The sequence below is a fragment of the Rosa rugosa genome, chromosome 3 (genome assembly GCF_958449725.1).
Source record: "Rosa rugosa chromosome 3, drRosRugo1.1, whole genome shotgun sequence".
NCBI lineage: Eukaryota > Viridiplantae > Streptophyta > Magnoliopsida > Rosales > Rosaceae > Rosa > Rosa rugosa.
This window is the reverse complement of record NC_084822.1, coordinates 20,073,627-20,089,496: the sequence shown is the minus strand read 5'-3', so window position 1 is coordinate 20,089,496 and position 15,870 is coordinate 20,073,627. Positions and strand designations below refer to the sequence as shown.

At 37.6% G+C, this 15,870-nt stretch overlaps 1 protein-coding gene across 14 annotated transcripts; it reads right to left on the bottom strand.

Annotated features, from left to right (window-relative positions):
- Positions 1–8,624: 8,624 nt before the first annotated feature.
- Positions 8,625–15,602, bottom strand: LOC133738765 (prunin 1 Pru du 6-like). Of its 14 annotated transcripts, none has more exons than XM_062166366.1 (12): positions 15,124–15,602; positions 14,652–15,040; positions 14,476–14,563; positions 13,943–14,031; positions 13,572–13,774; positions 13,238–13,442; positions 12,980–13,134; positions 12,778–12,870; positions 10,516–11,115; positions 9,991–10,418; positions 9,320–9,871; positions 8,625–9,231 (listed from the first exon to the last, which is right to left on the bottom strand). In XM_062166366.1, exons 9-12 carry the CDS (start codon positions 10,811–10,813, stop codon positions 8,827–8,829), a joined length of 1,683 nt encoding a protein of 560 aa, XP_062022350.1. In that variant the 5' UTR covers positions 10,814–11,115; positions 12,778–12,870; positions 12,980–13,134; positions 13,238–13,442; positions 13,572–13,774; positions 13,943–14,031; positions 14,476–14,563; positions 14,652–15,040; positions 15,124–15,602; the 3' UTR covers positions 8,625–8,826. The 14 variants fall into 14 exon arrangements, with proteins under 14 accessions (XP_062022350.1, XP_062022353.1, XP_062022356.1 ...); XM_062166369.1 differs by having other exon boundaries at positions 13,572–13,765; XM_062166372.1 differs by lacking the exon at positions 13,943–14,031 and adding an exon at positions 11,201–11,263.
- Positions 15,603–15,870: the final 268 nt, after the last annotated feature.

Genomic DNA, 15,870 nt, shown 5'->3' with positions numbered 1-15,870 from the left:
CTTAATAATAGTATAGATTCTAACCCCCGCCTCCCCCACTCTCTAACCCACGTGATTGTCACTTTGTCAGGTTAAAAATAAAATATTAATATTCATTTAATTAGGAATTTAGGATAAGAGAAGAAAGTCAAAACAGAAATTAATAAATATTCATATATCATTAGGATTTTGACAGCTTTTATTCTATATATTGGGGTTGGCGGTTTGCAAATTCTGTAACCTAATTTTTTTCTCTCTCGCACCAGGCAAAGCAAAAAGGTCTGATACCTTTATTTATTTTTTGTTATATTTGTTTAAGGATATCTCTATTTGTGTTTGGCCCAAACTCTAGGTTACTTGACCTAGTGGTAAAAGGGTTTAATTAGAAGAATCTAGAGATTATCTTTCCTTGTCTGATTCTAACTCTATGCATTGTAATCCTCTATATAAAGAGGCCCCTATTATCAATGAGAATACACAGCAAATTTCTCTCTGTTTCTGATTCCCTAAAACACGTTATCAGCACGAAGCCCTAACCCTGAAACCCTAAATTCGTAGCCTTCAAATCCCAGAAACCACCGCCGCCCACTTTGAAGATCTCAACTCCAGGAATCCAGAACCGGCGGCCCCGCCCCCAGAACCGGCCGGAATCAACCTGAACCGGCCACCGGAAGTGTCCAAACCGGCCTCCCTAGAAGAATCTGAAGAACTCCAGCCTGGTTTGCCATCTTCTAGTCCACCCCTCAACAACATCAACATCACTAAAGTGAATATGGGAAATGAAATGCTAATCTTCGTATTGGGCTATTTATATTCATTTTTAATTTTTTTCCAATGTCATGTTTCTGTTTTAAATATCTTTATTTTTCTGAACATTTGTTTTAAATACCTTTAATAAAAAAAATAAAAATATGCTTTTTGCAGATGATGGTGAAAAGAAAATAAACATGGATAAAACGTTTCCCTCGCAACTATTGTGGTAATAATTGACACATCTCTCACTAATCTAATTAATTTGGCTTCACAATCAAAATTAACAAGTTAGTAAATATCTGAGCTTCACAAGAATTTATTCTCACCACGCTTCCACATGTGTGGCGAATTTTCAAGTTATACGCATAGACAACTTATATTAGGTGATGTGGAGCCCGTGTGACCGCAAGACATTCACACGTGAGATAACCAGCTCTAATAGCACAATAAAATAATCTGGACTTTACAACCGAAATCAAGTGACAATGGATGAAGTTGACCCAATTTATAAACTCCTAAACAAGTTCATCCCTATTTTTCCACTTGATTGAAATTCATATTCTCAACATACATTAGTAATTATAAAAAAAAATTCTTTTTATATATATATATATATTCCCGCATTTCTCCTCTTTCCATTCTCCTTTTTTTCTTTACCATTCCTCTGAAAACACCACATCTGTCAAGTGAAATAATCCATTTGGAGGAAAAGGTTATTGTGATAACAATGACACAAGTCACACAACCATAGGTTGCGTTAGGAATATTGAACAAATTCTTTGCAAAACTTGTAAAACCATATACATGCTCACAACATATGCACAACAATCACAAAAGGGATTAAGACTTACCTTCAGCAATCACTGGCATGGATTCCATCTTATGCAGCTGCTTAACTCGATCACTGAATGTGGTCTTCTGTTACTTACCAACTTGCTTCTCAATGGACAGAACTTATGCAATAGTCGTGGTAGTAATCAGGGACCAATTCATCTGTATATATAGGTGACTTAACCCTCACAAGAAGCTTCCCATTAAAGCATTCCTCATCGGATTAGGTTTCCTAGTTAGATTCTTAATGTATCACATCTTGTAGCCTTTCTTGTAGACTAAGCAATGGATTACTATCCTTAATGAATTGATACATTGCTTCATTAAGTTACTAGTATTGATTTACAGTTTGTATCCATGTTAAACTAGGTTTGACATTTAGCTAATCATCAATTACTTTATGATGATATGTGTTAAGTCCATATTTGATCTAACAATCTCCCCTTTGGACTCACACATATCATGCTCGATGATTTGCACCAGAGAACATCAAAAACCTACTCAACTTACTGAAGTGCGCGCCAGATGACAAACTCAAATCGAAAATCCATTCCAACATGGTCAGATCACAGTTACTTATGCAGAGCAAGAAACAGTATACATTTTAACAAAAATGCAGAGTTTCAAAACCACAAACACAAGCTCCTGCAATCTACATATGTTCAACCAGAAGTGATACAATATATGTTAATGTGTATCAACAAGTAAACATATATTAGGTCCTACTTTATGTTTCTTAAACCAGAAACTCAAGCAAATTTACTGAACACTGATGGATTAAAATTATTGCTTGAACCTTAACATCATGCTAAACATGATTTAAGCCATGTGATAACAAGTATGATATTCAAAACAAGATGATAATTTCCAAAATAAAACAACAAAGCTGCAGCAAAAACATATTTGGAAATACCTCAAAATTTTATTGATAATAATAAACTGCCATTACAAATAAGTTGTGATAAATAAAGTCAAAAGATCACAACTGAAAATACAAGAACTCAAAAAAGCCTTAGAATTTTAAATGCTCCAACTGGACTAACTCTCTACTGAACCTAAGCATCTAGATTAGCTAAAACTCCAATGCTTGCTGTATGCTTCTGGAATGCTGCTACTGACAAGGCCTTGGTGAAAGGATCTGCTAGCTGTGAATTTGTGTCAATAATCAAAACAGCTATTTCACCATGTTTTACCCTTTCTCTAACACTGTAATACTTTAAATCAATGTGTTTAGAATTATTTGACCTTTTACTGTTCTTGCTAAAGAAAACTGCTGCTTCATTATCACAATAAATCACAGGGTGCCTGCCACAATGTGACTTAACACTTTGGTCTGCATGAGAAAATTCCTAACCCAAAGTCCTTCACACACAGTTTCATATACTGCAATAAATTTAGCTTGCATAGTAGAAGTTGAAACAAGAGTTTGCTTCATGGTTTTCTAAGCAATAGCACCTCCTGCAAGCATGAACACATATCCACAAGTCGACTTCTTGGAGTCTGGATAATTCCCTGCAAAATCAGAGTCTGAAAATCCAACAAGTTTCAGATCCTCCACTCGCCTATAAACTAGCATGTGGCTTTTAGTTCTCTGCAGGTATCTCAACACTTTCTTCCCAGCTACCCAATGCTCATGGCCTGGATTAGACTGGAATCTTGACAAAATCCCTACAACAAAAGACAAGTCTGGCCTAGTGCAGACTTGTGCATACATGAGACTTCCTACAAGTCTAGCATAAGACTTTGACTCCATATTTTCTTTCTCAACATCACTTTTGGAACTTTGCTTCTTGGTTAGTTTATCTCCTTTGGACATGTGGACTTCTCCAGCTGCACACTTCTCCATACCAAATCTCTTTAGAATTTTGGTAACATAATTCTGTTGAGACAAACCAAGTAGTCTCTGTGCTCTATCTCTTTTAATCTCAATGCCTAGTACATAGGATGCTTCTCCTAAGTCTTTCATGTCAAAATTCTTTGACAGAAAGCTCTTGGTGTCTTTGAGCAGTTTAATGTTACTGCTAGCCAAAAGTATATCATCCACATAGAGTACCAGAAAAATAAAATTGTTCCCAACTGTCTTCAAATAAATATACTCATCAACAAGATTTTCTGTAAATCCAAAAGTAGAAATCACAGAATCAAATTTCTTGTACCACTGTCTAGAAGCTTGTTTTAGGCCATAAATTGATTTTCTTAACCTACACACTAAGTTCTCACTTCCAGCTTGTACAAACCCTTCTGGCTGCCTCATATAAATCACTTCATCTAGTTCACCATTCAAAAAAGCTGTTTTAACATCCATCTGGTGCAGCTCCATATCAAAATGAGCCACTAAAGCCATGATTATCCTAAACGAGTCTTTTGTAGAAACTGGAGAAAAAGTCTCAGTAAAGTCAATGCCCTCCTTCTGTGTAAAACCCTTGGCAACTAATCTTGCTTTATGTCTCTCTACATTGCCATTTGCATCTCTTTTGGTTTTGAAAACCCATTTACAACCTATAGGCTTCTGGTTGGGGTCAGGTTCAACTAATTCCCAAACCGCATTTTGACTCATGGAATTAATTTCTGCTTCCATTGCTAGCTGCCATTGGTGAGATTCATTACATTTAATGGCCTGATTAAATGTAGTTGGATCATTGTCCTCTGCACAGTCCATTTCAATTTCTGCTTCTTGCAGATAAACAATGTAGTCACTCTCTTCCCCCCCCCATAAGTTGGTTTTCTTGCTCTCTGTGATCTTCTAGGTTGAGGATTGTGAGGATTAGGTTGAGCTACAGGTACTTGATCAGTTACTTGGTCAGTGACTTGGTCAGTTACTTGACCAGTTACAGGTACTTGATCAGTTACTTGGTCAGTTACTTGACCAGTTACAGGTACTTGATCAGTGACTTGGTCAGTTACTTGACCAGTTACAATTACTTGATCAGGTACTCGACCAGTGACTTGATCAATTACATCTTGTTCTAAAAGCAATGCTACACTTATATTCTCATCCGACACAATTTCCTCAAAATCTGAGGTTAAATCCTCAAGGTTTGTATTGTGAACTTTTTCACTTAGAAACTTTACTTGATGTGTTTCAAAAATTCTAGGTGAATGATGTGCAGAATATAATTTATAGCCTTTAGATTTATCTGGATAACCTATAAAATAGCAACAAACAGTTTTGGGGTCAAGTTTATTCAAGCTTGGATTATAAATCCTAGCTTTTGCATGACATCCCCAAACATGGCAGTGATGAAGACTAGGTTTCCTGCCACACCAAAGCTCAAAAGCAGTCTTTTCTATAGCCTTACTAGGGGTCCTGTTGCAAACATAATTTGCAGTTTTTAAAGCCTCACCCCACAGAAATTTAGGCAAACCAGTTGTACACATCATGCATCTAACCATATTCAAAAGAGTCCTATTCTTTCTCTCTGCAACACCATTCTGTTGTGGGTTATAGGGTGTTGTATATTGAGCTTTAATTCCATTTTCTTGCAAAAACAAGGCAAATGGACCCTTTTGTTGGCCGGATTCAGTGTACTTTCCATAGAATTCTCCCCCTCTATCTGACCTTACTGTTTTGATTTTCTTTTCTAGTTGATTTTCTACCTCAGACTTAAAGATTTGAAAGGCTTTCAATGCTTGTGCCTTTTCTGAAAGTAGATAAATATAGCTGTATCTAGAAAAGTCATCAATGAATGTGATAAAATACACATTCCCACAGATAGTTTGATGCCTAAATGGACCACATATATCAGTGTGTATGAGTTCTAGTAAGTTTTGGCTTCTATATGCAGTCTTCTTTCTAGTATTAGTTATTTTTCCCTTAAAGCATTCAACACAGTCTGTTAGATCAGAAAAATCAAGTTCATTTAGGATGTTGTTTTTCACCAAAATTTTCAGTCTCTCTTTTGAAACATGGCCGAGTCTTCTATGCCATAAAAATGCAGACTTTTCATTTAGTTTGGTTCTTTTAACACCTGTTAAAGTGCTAGTACTGTTGGTGTTATTTTCAACAAGTAAAATTTCTTGTTGAGCCATTGAACAATTTAACTGTAAATAATCATTCATAATAACACCAGAACCAATTTGAACAAAATTTTTAGAAATAAGAATTCCATTACTATCCATAACAAGTCTACAACCAGATTTTACTAAAAGAGAAACTGAAACCAAATTCCTTCTCATGGAAGGTACATAAAAAACATTGTCCAGAACTAACAATTTTCCTAATCCTAAATCGAGCTTTAAGGTTCCAATAGCCTTGACTGCCACTCTCATGCCATTGCCTACACACAGGTTCACTTCATCACTTTTTGGGATTCTCCTCCTTATGAATCCCTGCAAGGAATTAGTAATATGAATAGGTGAGCCTGAATCTATCCACCAAGACTGTGGTTCAACATTTATAAGATTAATTTCTAAGGAAAAAACTGTATTAGAAAAAATCTTACTCTTTTTGGCTAACCAGTTCTTATAGCTAGTGCAGTCCTTTTTCATGTGTCCTACTCTTTTGCAAAAGTAGCACTTGAACCTGAATGGCCTGTTTTCCTTGGCCACTGCAGCTGTTGAACTCTTAGTTATGGCTTTGGTAGGCTTGAGCTTATTCTGGGGATTTTTCATTTTAGGCTTCTCGATGAGGTTAATGGTTGTAGCAGGTTCCTTTTCTTCCTTGATCCTAGATTCCTCATCCACACAGATGGATATAAGTTCATCTAGAGTCCAGTTTCCCTTTTGAGAGTTGTAACTGGTCCTAAGATGACTAAAACTGTTAGGCAAGGAATGTAGTGCATAATGCACTACCTGCTCATCCCTAACCCCCATCAAGAGTTCCCTGAGTCTTCCATTTATATTGATCATCTTCATAATATGCTCTCTAACTCCCCCTGAACCCATGTACTTCAAATCATGAAACTCCTTAGTCAGCCTAGCTGCTTCTGCTTTTTCACTTTCTTTAAACTTAGCACCTATGAGTTCCAGAAAATCTGATGCTAGCTCAGGCTCCTCTATACTTCCCCTGACAGTTTTGGACATGGAGGTATGAATGAGGTTCTTAGCCATTCTATTGGATCTATGCCACTTCTTGTAAAGGTCAGTTTCTTTCTTGATGCTCTTTTCATCCAACTCTTCCGACTTATCCTCAGTAAAGCAATAGTCTATTTTTCATGCATTCCCATGTAGTTTTCTACGGAGTCTAGCCAAGCTCTATAATTTGTTCCAGTTAGCATCAAGACATTGTTCAAGTTCATGTAAGAGTTACCTCAGGAGCAAAACAAAATTCATGTGAGTTCTCAATTTTGTAAAGAAAAAAAAACTTTAAGTTTTCTGTGTTTTATTTAGCTTTAAGCAATCAAAACAAGAACATACAGAAAACCTAAACAAACCATACTTGCATTCATGTCAGTCCATAACAAAAAACAATATTAAGCATCACTTTTGAGCAGAAACTTAATATCCTGTAGTTCTTTATCAATATGCCATGCTTAATCAAAACATGTTATCCAAGGAAATTCATCCACATCTTTAGACAGAAGAAAAATTTCCAAGTATCCAAATATATTTCCATTAAGCATGCATACTGCTGTCTTGCATTCTAAAACCACACTTAACCACTTCTTTGGAAGATAAAACTGAAGCATAGTTTTAAAACACAAAACACAATTTCAGTTTTGTTACTCGATCAGGTACAGTTACTTGGTCAGTTACTTGACCAGTTACACGTACCTGATCAGTGTTTTCTGCCAACATCTTTGTGCATCATAATCACTTATGCCAACAGAAAACCACAAAACATATGAGCTCTTTTACTTTACATTCTATCCAGATTCATCATTGTAAGAAAATTAAGCTCTTGTATCTGTCAACTTTAACAACGTGTAAATAAAATCTGGGAGATTTTTGTTCTTCATACAATTTTACACAATCACAGATACAATACCATATCATCAATCAATTCAACATGCATATTCAAGCATAACCAAAATTGATTCGATTCCAAGAAACCACAGAACAATCAAGAAATTGTAAATTTCATCCGGTCACCATCTACTCTAGCCTAACGCACGCCGGGAATGCAACTAGGGTTCTTGAGCACAATCAAAACTCAATTATCATGCTATGAATCGAAATCAATCTCACAGAAAAACCTGTTTTTGCTTTTTCCCCAATTTGCTGCTAAAAATCACAGCGGAAGCGTGAATTTGATAATTAACCAGATGCAACAATCGACTTAAGTAACTTACCTTGATCAGGTACCTGACCAGTTACTTGGTTAGTTACCTGGTCAGTTACTTACTTGGTCAGGTACCTGATCAGTTACCTGACCAGTTACTTGGTCAGTTACCTGATCAGTTACTTGACCCGTAAAGCAAAAACCCTTTAAATTTTTTTTTTTGTGTTTGTTTTGCAAAACCCTAAAACGATTTTCATGTCAAGCAAAAACTGGATTCATATTTGTGAGCCTATGCTCTGATACCAATTGTAAAACCATATACATGCTCACAACATATGCACAACAATCACAAAAGGGATTAAGGCTTACCTTCAGCAATCACTGGCATGGATTCCATCTTATGCAGCTGCTTAACTCGATCACTGAATGTGGTCTTCTGTTACTTACCAACTTGCTTCTCAATGGACAGAACTTATGCAATAGTCGTGGTAGTAATCAGGGACCAATTCATCTGTATATATAGGTGACTTAACCCTCACAAGAAGCTTCCCATTAAAGCATTCCTCATCGGATTAGGTTTCCTAGTTAGATTCTTAATGTATCACATCTTGTAGCCTTTCTTGTAGACTAAGCAATGGATTACTATCCTTAATGAATTGATACATTGCTTCATTAAGTTACTAGTATTGATTTACAGTTTGTATCCATGTTAAACTAGGTTTGACATTTAGCTAATCATCAATTACTTTATGATGATATGTGTTAAGTCCATATTTGATCTAACAAAACTAGCAGTAGCTTGGCTAGTTTATATGTTTGCAGTAATGTTCTCTGGATAGCTGATCGTATGGATTTGATATGATGTGTTAATTGGTCATGTAATTATATCATCAGTACCATGTAAAGAAGAGAGTTTATTAGATAGCAAAAGATTACAAGTACGTAGTAGCTTGATATTTCCTAATTCGTACAGTAGATTTCTCCTCTTACAACACAGCCATATAAAAGCCATTTTTATTCTTTGTACCCTTAGCTAGCTTGTACCATCCAAAAACAACTACGTGCCGCATTACATTTTTACATTTCATTACTCATGCATTCATTTACGCAATAGCCCACCAGCTCCTCTGGGATTGGGAAGACCTTGAAGAGCTCAAAGCAACAGTCTCCTGTCTGTTGTATTTGAGATTCCTTGCCTGTTGTCGGTCAATCTGGTATGCGTTAGCAAGGACGACGTCGGGGAGTGCCCGCAGGACTGAGGTCCGGCCAGCCAGAGTGTTAATCTTGGCATTGTCCTGGGTCTTGAAGGCAATGTACTCGTAGCCGTTGTTGCTAGCCTTTTGTAACACTGCGTGGTTCTGTGGCACAATGAAGAGCTGTCCCTGGCGGACTTCGTTGTCCAAGATGGCCTGGCCGTTGTCGTTCACAACCTGAACCCTAGCGCTACCTCGAATGACGTAGTACACTTCGTGGGCGTTCAAGTTCCAGTGTGGGCTGTAGATAGCATTCTGCATGTAGATGATAATTAATAGACAATTACTTGAGCTCAAACAGTCAATAAGTTACTTGATATTGACAGAAATGGAGTATACTTACATTGTAGAAGAAGCCTCTCTCAGCGCTGAGGTCAAGGTACCTGAGAATAGGCAACTTAAAGCTGTTGAGGGTGCTGATGCGACCGGCTTGGGGACTGAAGACGTCAGCACGTGAAGGCCTGCCAATATTCTCTCTGATCTTCCAGTTGCAGAGAGTTTCCTCAAGACCATTCTGTCCCTGTTGTCTCTGAATTCCCTGTTCTTGTCTTTCCTCCTGTTGTGACTGTGGCGGCTGGATAAAATCAAGACGTCCTCTAACTCTGACGATTTGGGGTCTGTTGTCGTTTTGTCCCTGAAGCTGCTGCGCAGTCTGTTGGTCGATGTTCAGAGCGTCAGCGAGGAGCTGTGTGTTGAAGCCAGCGAAGATGTTGTTGTTGTTTCCATGCTGTTGTTGCTGGTGCCTGCTCCTTCCTCCTTGCTGTTGCTGTTGCTGGTCCTGGTCCCATTGACTTTGGCCTTGCCCTTGTTGTCCACGTCCTTGCTGGCCCCTTCGACTCTGGCTTTGCCCTTGTTGGTTAAACTCATCTTGTGGGTTACCAGCAAGATAGAATCTCTACATACGTAGCATTACATGTATGTGATCAGCAATAAAAAGTAACCTACCAGTAAGTATGCTAATATATTTGGGAGTGTGAATGGACAGTGTGCTCATAAGTATATATATTAATTTACCCTCGGGTTACGATCAAGCTGGTTTTGGTTGTTGCTGATGTCAAGAAGACTGACAGCAACTAGAGGTTGGTCACCGTCATTGTAGGACCAGTAGGTGACTCCGGCAGGAATAGCAACAATATCACCTTCTTTTATGCGTCGAACCTTCTGGTGTCTGTCTAGCTGTTCGAAGCTCTCTTGTCCCCGTTGGCCTTGCTGTCCTTGTTGTCTATCATGCTGTCCATGGCCTTGTTGTCCCTGTTGACGTTGGCGTTGGCGTTGGCGTTGTCGTTGTTCTTCCTCTTCTTGTTCTTGTTGACCCCGTTGTCCACGGCCTTGCTGTCCATGGCGCCCCTGCTGCCCTTGCCCTTGTTGTTCTTCATCAGATTGTTCAGATTCTTCGAAAGTCTCAGGACAGCCAGGAAATACAGTAGATAGAAAACCACTTCCTGCAGTAGTTATATGAATATATTAGACATTATATATATCCATATTATTATATATCCAACATTTGTAATATTACAAATGGTTCCAGTTACACAATACCTTGGACTATGTAAATGAGTTGTGGAGCGTGGGTGTAAGAAGGCAAGTGAAGGCCATTTCTTTCAATGGTGATTCGTTGAACAGCAACACCAGCGCACTGGAAGTCGTCGCGGTTGTAGTCCCAAGACTCGATCCTACCCGCTTCAGTCTCAATGCGGTTATCAGGTTCGCGAGCTTGGAGCTGATCTAGCTGGCACTCGTTCTGCTGGCTTGACTGAGATTGTTGGCGAGCTGCTAAGCAGCTGTGGAAGAGGACAAGCAAGCAAAGAGAAAAGGCGAGAGCTATAGGCTTAGCCATTGTAATGATCAGAGAGATAGCTAGCTAGTTGTGGTGAAGTGGTGAGTAGAAGGTGTTGGTATTTAATATTTATAGGATGGAGAAGGTAAAGAGGGAAAGATAAGTATAACATGATCTGTGAAGAGTCTGAAGCCATCCTTCTCTTTGCATGGCAATAGCATTTCACATTGTTACACCTCATTTCTTCCAGGGCAGGTGGCTCATGGCTTCTGAGAAGATACAAAGTGCCTTGACAAAGGTGGCAACCAGGTGGGGTTTGCCATGATTGTCTGCAAGTGAAGCAAAATTCTACTGCCTTGAACCTGGTCCAATATAGGGCAAAATTAATGAGAGGACTAAGATATGTTCTTTCTAATTTTAGTAAAGTAATATTACATCAGCACCAACCTGGTGAACATCTTCTATGATCTAGGCAAGGTTCAAAAATGAATGCTCTTATCTTCCTAGTTCCTATAGCCATCATATGAGAGTGAAAATTTAATATTTAGAACTTATGCACATATCCCATCATTAAAACTTTGAAGTTCATAACTCTTGTTGGAATACTTTGACCCATCAAACTAATCACATCAGCTATATACTTTTCCTACACACACACACCAAAAAAAAAAATCGATCTGATAAAGATTGGAAACTGTATAAATCTTGGGATTACTGTGAACAACAATGTGCAGATTCCAACCTTAGAGATTAGTTCAGTAAAAAGTTCATGAAATAAAACCATACAATATACATAAATAAAATGCTATGCAATCATGCATAAAATATATTCACAATACAAAATACTTTGACAGAAGTACTTTTACTTCAATTTGAAGCTTCTTTTGATAAAGGATGTAGACTTCAACTGTTCTACACAAATCTATTAATCTAATGCTTCATGGGCTGCTCAAGTCCTGAAGGAGTGAAGGGTTTGTATTATCCTATGCTAAGGAGAGCCTGAGGGCTTCATCTGTATGGATAGCCATATTATTATGTCTTAATCTATTGAAATTTTGACCGTATAATAGGGTTCCTAATTTCCATAAAGGCTATGTTCTGTCCTATGCTCCTTAAAATGATACTGAAGTACCCTCTTTTAATCTAATATGATGCAAATTTCTTTTATGAAAATATCTTGCAACGTTGTTTTATGGCATTTTTTGTGATATTGAGTGGATCAATACAATGCTGACATGGTGTATAACTTAAACAGCCACGCTTTGAGGGCTCAGAAAGACTCTTAAGGCTTGTATTCTCCTGACATAAGGAAAATAAGGCCTGTAAACCAATATTGGTTGAACTATCTAGGGGCAACCATTGCCTCTTGTGAAGTCTCCTCCTGAAAACAATCTATTGCTCTATTTACCCAAGGTTTGGAATATCTGCCAATTTCCGATACACCAACCTATCTCCTTTTTACCAGCAGTCAACATTTCCTCTCTCCCAACAAATGCTGTTCTTTCTGGAAATATATCCTTACATTTGTGTACCAGTATATGTGTGACAGCTGATATTTTAAACCTTGTGGTTCCCTACAGCCCCTCCCATTATAAAGCCTCTATTGTTACGGCTTCTGCTAAGGACGCAGCTCTGGCTCCCCAAGCTAATGCTATGTGCAAACTTTACAAAAGAAGGCTTGTAATTCAAGTCCTCATAATATAGGCAGTTACTGTACGAGCAATTTCTGCCATACTTTGATTTTATGAGACCCTCTGATATAACATCTCAACAGAACAAATTATGCCTAGCTACCATAAGATTTCAAAGTTAACTGTAAATTTCAGATAATCTCCAGGTAAATCAATCAAAATCATATGGATGGATGTGCTTAATATCGTAATTAGAAGTACCTCCATATCAGAATGAAATGGGGCTGTGATCATTATCTCTACAATTATCCAATTACACATGACAACATACAACTAAACCTAGAAAATTATGAAATAAAATCAGAAAACACAAATTGGAAATCAAATAATCACCTTATAGAGAATGGATGCTTATCGGCTTGATAAATTTGAAGCTAGTTGTGGCTGTGGCGGCAGAGGTTGAAAATCCCTAGATGGGTTTTTCTGCTGAGATAGCATAGCAGGAAGATTGTAATGGAAGATTGTAAAAAGAAAACGGCGGAAGAACCCATTAAAAGGAAAGCTGGTATTCTAAGCTGGTTAGAGAAAAAATTACTCTGATTATGTGTGCGCGAACAAAACAGCAATGAAATCAGTGAAAAGGGTTAGGGGATGCTTCACGTAGACCAGATCACCAAGGTGTGCCCTCTCAATCATCTCCTGGGTGTTGACTACCATGTAGCCCACGAAAATCATAAGCCAAAAATACAACTGCAAACACGAACAAACAGGTGTAAACAGCCAGAAACTATCTCCGTACTTCTTTGAATGACCATATAGAACATTGTCACATTAGTACATTATGATTCATTACCTCAAACTCAAAAAGGGATGCAGAACCACCAAAAATGGGAGAAGTAAATCGCAACCAGGGAAGGATGGACCCCCATAGAGAGCAAGCCCTCATGGCTATGGATCACATTGCTCCAAACACTTGACAAATCTATGTTTTACTGACACTTTTACATGACCAAATCCTCCCCCATCTCTTCTTTGGTTGACTAGTGCACTAGATCAAACTTCGAAAACAAATTTATAATGCAATTTTTCACACAAAGGGAGAATGCCAAAGAGAGTTGATATTATTTATTAGAAACTAACTTTGAAACTCCAAAGATATCAAGAAAAAAGGAGGATCTGAAATGTACCCTGTGTATTCTTCACATTGGTCCTTTACCAACATTGCTGCATTTGTACTAATTACAGCTTTTCATTCTCCAGTTGTGCATCAGTATATATCTCTTTGCAGTCGATCCACTGTTTGGGATGATAACTTTCCAGTAGTCTTGGAATAGCATAATTGTTCAGATGTCTGTTTTGCTACAAATGTCTGTTCTTATCTCTGAAATTACTGAAGCAAAAATGAGAAAATTTTTACAGAAGGAAATGATGCCAACAAACAAAAATTCATATTGAGGCAAACACAGCTGTATAACCAAGTATTGGTAATACTTCAATGAAGTTACTTTGCAAAAAATATAATCTAAAAAATAAATCTGCTTTCACAGGATGACTTTACCCAAAATTGTATTAGTTGGTAGAAAATCTGTCATTTGATGGCCCCCACAAAGATTTCAGCATAATTTGATCTAATTTGGGATCCAACTTCTGCCAAAATGAAAGTATAAAGTTCCTCTAGTTGAAGGACTGTACAACCCCCAACTTGAATCATACTGATACAGTTAACATCACCAAATAGAAAGCAACCAATTGGTTTAACAAGCTTGTTGCAAACTGAAATTTTTTATCCCTAGACAAAACCGTCTTGGAGAATGACGTCCTCACATGTTGTCTTAGCAAAAACAACAAATCTTGAAGATGTCACAATAGACTATAACTGCTAGCTAAATTGGGTTGCATCCACATGATCAAAATTTTTGTCTTGGCCAAAATGTTCTCTGCTAGTTTATTTGCCTCTGACATGTTTTCTGCTGATGAAAGATGATATAATTTTTATATTGCTTTTCTTTACTCATGATATAATTTTTATATTGCTCAAGTTACTTTGGTAAAACAAGATCTTATATGAGATAAACAGTGTTAAGAAATTACCAACTGAGAGAATTCCTCCCACGAAAAGCAAGATACCCCCAGATCTTATGTCTTTGGGTGCTAGAAACATTTGTGAAGCTGACAATTGCTGAACAACACAGATGTATACCTTAGATACAATCCTAACAACTTGGACCTCGAATTTCAAGTATCTAAGGAAACAGTATATGACCTACCTTTTATATGCGCAGAACAGTTTGGAAAGCATGATCAAATCTGCAGAAAGAATTACTACGTACCCAAGGATCTTAGAAAACATAAAAGGAGAGGGGAATAAATTTTATATAAATGGAGTACCATAATAGGAAGAAACCAATATAACAATCAAAGGGTCAAAATATACAAGGCAAGTTGGTCTTTGTACTTATATCATGTTTACTACAACAAAATTGGATTATGAAGGTTCTAGTACCGAAATATAAGACATCAGTGGCTTCAAATAAGTAACTAGTTATGATAATGACATAATAGTTTGGAAAATAACTCACAGCAGGGATTTTGTTCTCTTGAACAAAAGCTATTGAAACTTCAGCGAGGTTGATGATGAACTCAACTACATTAGCACCTGCAACATAAGCAAGAAAAATCGGTCAAATAAATTTCATGGGAAACTGGAAATGCAGAGTCCAATATTCTCCCTGGACCCACCCCAAGTTAACTCCTATAGAATCGAAACACTGTACGTTTGGCAAGTTTGGTGGTTCGCAACTGAACTTTCGTTGTGGCTGCCTTTCAAACACATGTTACTGTTCAGTAGTTTCCAAACTTAAGTAATTGCCGAGAGTTCGATAGCTAGGCAACTACCAAGCATTGAGTAGCCAGCCACTGAGTGTGAAGTGCTTTCCCTTCAAGCATTGAAGCTGCTTTGAGTGTGGAGTGTGATCGCCTTTTTTTGCTAGCTAACGCCGCATACCACTTGTTCGATGAAATTCGGACACCCAGAGTGAACAAGGACGCTCCTAAGCGGAAGCGGCAAATACTCCTGAGAGGATCTTTTCAGTTTCGGGTCTCCGACAAACTTTTCTCGGGTGTCTTTGCCAAATTTGGGCTTTTGCGGCGGCTGTCCATTTTAAAATCTGGTTGCCCGAAAAGAAAGAAAAAAAATTTGACGCATGTCTCCGGGTTTTGGATAAGAAAATTGAGACTTGGAGTTTCACTCCTTCCCAATAATATCACTCAAATTTAGTAGTAACCTTGTAGGGGTGGAAAAAAATAATTAAATTAAGAGACCAAACAACATCAACTGAGACCACCACGTGTATTATGATCTAAGACCGTATAATAATTTTCCTGCTGCAATAATACAAGTACCTAAACATTAGAAAATTAACCAAACAATACATTGTTTTTACAAAAAGAAAGAAAAAGAAATGGTGGGGGTGGGGTTTAAAAAAA